The sequence below is a fragment of the Oncorhynchus mykiss genome, chromosome 21 (genome assembly GCF_057628025.1).
Source record: "Oncorhynchus mykiss isolate SJ-2025 chromosome 21, ASM5762802v1, whole genome shotgun sequence".
NCBI lineage: Eukaryota > Metazoa > Chordata > Actinopteri > Salmoniformes > Salmonidae > Oncorhynchus > Oncorhynchus mykiss.
In genome coordinates, this window is record NC_143042.1 from 10,468,014 (window position 1) to 10,475,534 (window position 7,521).

Below are 7,521 nucleotides of genomic sequence, written 5' to 3' on the forward strand. Positions count from 1 at the left end.
AATGGATCACTAGTCACTTTAAATAACGCCCCTTTAATAATGTTTAAATGTCCTACATTACTCATCTCTTATGCAAATACTGTATTCGATACCATCTACTGTATCTTGCCTGCGCCGCACGGCCATCGCTCATCCATGTATTTATATGTACATATTCTTCTTCATCCCCTTACACTTGTGTCTATAAGGTAGTAGTTTTGGAATTGTTAGCTAGATTACTTGTTGGTTATTACTGCATTGTCGGAACTAGAAGCACAAGCATTTCGCTACACTCGCATTAACATCTGCTAACCATGTGTATGTGACCAATAACATTTTATTATATCTGGTCATCATCAGAATAATAATATAATGGTGGTGTGACATAAAAGTTACCATACATTAGTTATCTGAGTAAACAGTTGCTGTTTGATAGAAAAGCTGTGACATGAAGGATAAAATACTCCAATAACTGGAACCTACTTGGAAACTGAAATAGATTTGAAACATTAATTTGCATAATGCATCTGCTCCACTGCTCTAATAGTATTTATATCCCTGTGAGTTGAACACTTCATGACTGAGAGCTGTTCTTCATGACAACAGAACCCACAACAACCATGACTTTTATCACCATCTTCATCTGGACACTTGTTTTCTGCTTTCAAGGTTACAGTTTTCAGAATTCATTGTTTGAGATTAATTTAATCTATAGTGTATACATGTAGAGTATATCAATGTTAATATTTATATTCAGAACTATTCATTACAATATGTAATATTTCATTTATATAAATGTTTATTTTTGTCTTTTTCAGATGCCAGAGGACAGTACGTTGTGACACAGACTCCGGTAGTGAAAGCTGTTGTCCCAGGACAGCCAGTCTCTCTGAACTGTATAACCAGCAGTAATGTGTATTCTAATAATCGCCTAGCCTGGTACCAACAGAAACCTGGAGGAGCTCCTAAACTCCTTATTTACCTTGCTACAACACTTCAGTCTGGGACTCGATCTAGATTCAGTGGCACTGGATCTGGGAGTGACTTCACTCTGACCATCAGTGGAGTCCAGGCTGAAGATGCAGGAGATTACTACTGTCAGAGTTTACACTACCCCAACAGTGTTTGGGTGTTCACACAGTGATACAGAGCCGTACAAAAACCTCCCTCAGTCAGACTGCACAGTGACTGAGGGAGAAGAGACAGTGACATGGAACACTGATCAGTGACAAAACTTTGAATAACGTTAGAAACCTTCATTCAGATCACATGTTCTCCATTGTCATCAACAGTATCATCATCACCAACATCACCATCATCATCATCATGTCATGGTTGACTCATTATATTTGTCACAGTCTGAAAGTACACCTATAAATGTTATTTGATGCTATAAAACACACACAATATCAGTCCATATTCAAGTGAGGTGATGTTACATCAGCATCCGCACCATAAATAGAATCTCCATATGAACCTCACAACCAAACATGTGATGTGATCATCTAGCATTATATTAACTATCTTGATGAGCAGGTTACTGACTGTTACATTAGTGAATGAGACATGATGCTGGGCTCAAATATGAGACATGTTTATGCACATATCTAATTTAAGTATGGTCCATTTATTACTGATTACTTATGTATCTGTTATGTCTCCCTCCCTGAATCAACCATAAACGTTCAAACCAGTCCACTCCCCCACATCTGGCCCAGTCCAGGATATTTCAGGCAGTGAAACTGTTCATCAGCTAGACTGGAAGTTGTGGGAGTGAAACTAAAATTTACATAGACAGAGCTGGGTGGTCCTGCATGTCCCAGAATAGAGCTCTAATGTCACCAGATGTTCACTCTGTTACCAGGGTGTTAGAGGTAGAGAAGACTCTATGACTATCTTGCAGATGTGATACTGGTAATATTATGTGGACAACTTTTTAAATAAATGTAGCTAAATGCAGGTGTGAGATATCGATCAAATGTTCAATAGCATTACATTATTGTATTTATAAATCTAGAAGTCAAGCAGGTCAAAAACTTCTGAGAAATATGAATAAAGAGTACCTACTGTACTACAAATGGCTAAACCTCTCCTGTTAATCTGTGAAAATAGTAGTATCCTTTGTTAGTATGAACTACCTGTTAATGACGTTGTGGTTAGAACATAAATAACTAAGCAATAAGGTTTAGGTCAGATAGTTTTCATAGAAACTGTGAGTCCTACTTTATGAAAAATGTTCTATGTCATTCAACATTTAAGACTAAAGTAAAATTATTGAAAGAGACAAAAACATATTTGTTTCTAAGATAAGTCTTTATTTTCATCTATTCATCAAAGCATCAAAGCAAACATTCCTACAGATTCTAATAGTTATATAACAGAACACATCACATCTAACACTGATACATCATCAGTCTACAGAGACGATTGACACATGAACTCAAGCAAAGCCCCCTGTTAGTCTACATGTCAGTGATCAATAAGACAGAGAACATCTGATCTCAGAACAGAGTCAAAGCAGAGGAACCAGCAGCCTCCCTCCACAGGGTTGTGTCACTGAAGGGTTCTACCCAGAACAGTCAGCCCTCCTCAAGGTCTTGGTGACTGGAGTCTGGGAATTCTGCTGGGCTTCACAGGTCACCTCTCCTGCCTTGGTCCACTCCTGGCCAGTGAGAGTCAGGGTGCTGCTCCAGCTGTACAGGCCATCCTTCTCCAGGACCCTAGAACTGGTCTCCTGCTTCTGACTGGTCCCGTCCACTTTCCATCTTATGGTCCAGTCTGAGGGGAAGCCCTTGTTGGCCAGACACGTCAGTGTGGCTGTTGTTGTACTGGACAGCTCCTCACTAGAGGGGGGCAGGACGGTGAGGGTGGGGGCACTGTTACCTGGAACAAACAGAACACATCAACTAAGTAATTACAACAAGTACAGCAACACTAAGAGATTATCTCCATTAAGGTCCACAACCAAATAAAGTGAATTGGAAATGCCCTCTAAATATGAATGTAGAAGTTGGATTATTTAAAAGATGTGGAGAAAACAATAAAGTAATAGGATACAAAGCAGATTTATGAACCAAACAAGTATAAAGTGGTTAAATAACTAGAGTTACTAGTCATATGGTGTCAGTTATACATGTTATACAGATATTGTTTAGGAATGGATCTGATCAGAACTGCCAAGTCATATTCATAGTATTTACATCACATATCATCCATGTTGGATTATGAAGTCAGTTACAACCATAACTGAGATCCTTTGTCTTCACACTAACAGTGAAGTCTACCATGAACACAATGCAACAATGATGAATACTATATAAAATACTATTAGTTATTATACCAGAATTAGGAGTTATATTCTGCAATTATACAAATAAGACATGTATTTAAACCTACAATTTATCATTTTGATTCAATAAATATTTATTTGAAAGAAGGCTCAGTCAAAATCTAAATTTAACCAACATTTTTTGAGTTAAAGATAATAAAAATAGAACTAAAAAATGGCACACAAACAGTAATACACAATGCAACAACCATATTCCATATTATTAAATAGTTATCATACTGGAACTCTCCTCTGCAATCCATCAAACCACACATTTAAATAAACACCTACATTTGAACATGTTATTTAAATAACATTTCATTTGAAAGAAGGCTTAGTCAAAAGTAATACAAAAAATATATATTTTTTAGGAAGTAAAATATGAAAAATCGCAATATATTCAGATAGACGAAGTTTCACAGAGTAAAATACCCCCAAAAAGAATCAGAAAGAAATATCAAAGAGCGTGTTACTTACTTCCAACATCTAGTCTGGTGCCGCTACCAAAAGTGTACCACAGTGATACAATCCCTATTACTGCTGGTACAACAACCTCCTGCATGTTTGGCACTCTTCATTTCTTTAGACTGTGGTTCAAATAATTAACTCTACTATAGTATGAATACATTTCAGAAATGAATTATTCTACTCAATTAGAAATAAAGTGTTTTTCATGTTGATTTCCTTAACATGGACCAAACCTGACTTTTTCTTGTACATCTCCTACTACTGTAGGTGCAGCATGTTTATTCATACAACTAATCTAAAATGTAGGCTAATCACTTCATAGTTTAAAGGCAGGTCAGATTTGATTAGATGTAATAACATTCATATTAAAAGTGGCCATAGTATGTGTAGGGCTTGTGTGTTTTGTTTAAATCATCTAAAAAAGTTAATTTGAAAAATCCTCAATATCAAGTCAAAACGTATAGAGAAATTGAAACACGACATCAAAAGTTGAATAAATAGTTTGGAATAAATCATTTGGACTTTACTTACTTCCAACATCAAGTCTGGTGCCGCTACCAAAAGTTCACCACAGTGATACAATCACTATTACTGCTGGTACAAAAACCTCTGTGTTGTGATGCTGCAGCTGTTACAGTGAAGATCACTCATACAGAATCATAATCAACACAGATACACTTTAACATCTTGCAGGTAGAACAAACACTTCAAATTAGCTGTTTCTAGATAATACAAATATGAATTGTATCTTAAATCCAGATATGAGTCATTTTTCCTTCCTCTGTGTATCAGGTTCTCCTAGTCTGGAGGTACAGTCCAGCATTAGATCAGTGTTGCTAGTATTCCTCCATATTGTCCATATGAAAGACAACAGCAGCAGCAGTAGTGATAGTGATCCATGTTGTATATTCCTTTATTAAACATGTTGATCTCAGATTTAACAGTGGTGGTAAAGTCACAGAGGACAGACAACACTACCAGAGGAATCCTACCAGCTTTAGTTTAGAGAAGTGTTCACTAACTGATTAGAGGAACTTACATGAGAGACCGAGCATGAGTGAACAGACAGTTCATTATATCTGATCATCATCAGAATAATAATATAATGGTGGTGTGACATAAAAGTTACCATACATTAGTTATCAGATAAAACAGTTGCTGTTTGATGTTGTAAAAGGGGCAGCAGGTAGCTAGCGGTTAGAGTGTTGGGCCAGTAACTGAAAGGTCACTAGTTCAAATATCTGGGTCGACAAGGTGAAAAATATGCTGATGTGACCTTGAGCAAGGCACTTAACCCTAATTGCTCCAGGGTCGCCGTTGGCAACGGCAGACCCTGGCCTTGACCCCACTCTCCGAGGTTGTCTCAGGGGGAGTTGGGATATGCAAAAATAAATAATTCCAATTCACACTTGGGCATAAAACTGTGTGAAATAAGACAAATTTAATTACCCACCTAATTATTATAAAATTAATCTCAAAATGTATTCTGATGGGAAACTACTTGGAACCTGAAATAGATTTGAAACATTAATTTGCATAATGCATCTGCTCCGCTGCTCTAAGAGCATTTATATCCCTGTGAGTTGAACACTTCATGACTGAGATCTGTTCTTCATGACAACAGAACCCACAACAACCATGACTTTTATCACCATATTCATCTGGACATTTGTTTTCTACATACAAGGTTACAATTTTGAGAATGTATTGTTGAAAATGAATTAAATCTACAGTGTTTACATGTATCAATGTTAATATTTCTATTCAGAACTATTCATTACTATATGTAACATTCCATTCCTATAAATGTTTTTACTATATTTTTCAGAATCCAGAGGACAGTACGTTGTGACACAGACTCCGGTAGTGAAAGCTGTTCTCCCAGAACAGACAGTCTCTCTGAACTGTAAAACCAGCAGTAATGTGTATTCTAATAACTATCTAGCCTGGTACCAACAGAAACCTGGAGGAGCTCCTAAACTCCTTATTTACTCAGCTACAACACTTCAGTCTGGGACTCCATCTAGATTCAGTGGCAGTGGATCTGGGAGTGACTTCACTCTGACCATCAGTGGAGTCCAGGCTGAAGATACAGGAGATTACTACTGTCAGAGTTTCCACTATCCCAATAGTAAACATGTGTTCACACAGTGATATAGAGCCGTACAAAAACCTCCCTCAGTCAGACTGCACAGTGACTGTACTGATACAGCTGGGACCTACTGCAGGTGCTGAGGAGGAATAGACATTGACATGGAACACTGACTGAACTAAATTACACTGAGCTAAATATATCAGTGATGGTGTCTATAATGTAAACTTATCCCAGGTGCTGAGGGGTAGACAGTGACATGGAACACTGGTCAGTAGAGGAGGTCAACTTTGAGTATGTTTACAAAGCATCATTCAGATCACAAGTTCCCCATCATCCTCATCACACTTGTGAATATTTATTGTCATGGTCGTGAAGTTCACTTATAAAAGTTATATGAAGTTTTAAAACACACATTACCTGTTCATAATCAGAGTCAGATCCACAGATGTAAAAAATGAACAATGGTGATGTTACATCAGCATCAGCCCCATAAATCGAATCTCCATATGAACCTCACAACCAAACATGTGATGTGATCATCGAGCAATATATGAACTATCTTGATGAGCAGGTCTGTTACATCTGTGAATGAGACATGATGCTGGGCTCAAACATGAAATATGTTTGAATAATATACATTTGATCTGTCATAATATCTGTAATTGTAACTAACCTGAATCCACCATAGAGGTTTAAACCAGTCACTCATATATGTCCCAGTCTAACTACTAGACCTGTAGCTGTGGGAGTGAAACTGAGATTTACATGGGCTGGGTGGTTATGCTTGTCCCAGAATAGAGCAGCACTGTTACCAGATGTTCACACTGTCCCCAGAGGGTTGGAGATAGAGAAGACTATGACTATCGTGAAGCTGTGATACTGGTTATATTATGTGGATCTTGTAAAACAAATTTAGCTTAATGTAGGTGTGATCACATTGTTGAGAGTCCAAGATATTGATCAAATGTTCAATAACATTAGTTTACTGTCTTTATGAGTCTATAAATCAAGCAGGTAAAAAACAGTCCAAGAAAAATGAGTAAGGAGTACCATCTACAGTGTGTGTCTAGACCTCTCCTGTTAATCTGTTAACATTGTAGTATCTAGACCTCTCCTGTTAATCTGTTAACATTGTAGTATCTAGACCTCTCCTGTTAATCTGTTAACATTGTAGTATCTAGACCTCTCCTGTTAATCTGTTAACATTGTAGTATCTAGACCTCTCCTGTTAATCTGTTAACATTGTAGTATCTAGACCTCTCCTGTTAATCTGTTAACATTGTAGTATCTAGACCTCTCCTGTTAATCTGTTAACATTGTAGTATCTAGACCTCTCCTGTTAATCTGTTAACATTGTAGTATCTAGACCTCTCCTGTTAATCTGTTAACATTGTAGTATCTAGACATCTCCTGTTAATCTGGTAACGTACTATCTAGACCTATCCTGTTAACCTGTTAACATTGTAGTATCTAGTCCTCTCCTGTTAACCTTTTAACATTGTAGTATCTAGACCTCTTCTGTTAACATTGTAGTATCTAGACCTCTCCTGTTAATCTGTTAACATTGTAGTATCAAGACCTCTCCTGTTAACCTGTTAACATTGTAGTATCTAGACCTCTCCTGTTAACCTGTTAACATTGTAGTATCAAG

The 7,521-nt window shown here is 37.2% G+C and overlaps 1 gene segment (V, D, J or C); it reads right to left on the reverse strand.

Moving 5' to 3' along the window:
- Positions 1-2,273: 2,273 nt before the first annotated feature.
- On the reverse strand, positions 2,274-5,122 carry LOC110499921 (Ig kappa-b4 chain C region-like). The segment is given in 2 exon segments: positions 2,274-2,862; positions 3,785-5,122. Coding segments are annotated over 2 exon segments (402 nt in total).
- Between the last annotated feature and the right edge of the window lie 2,399 nt (positions 5,123-7,521).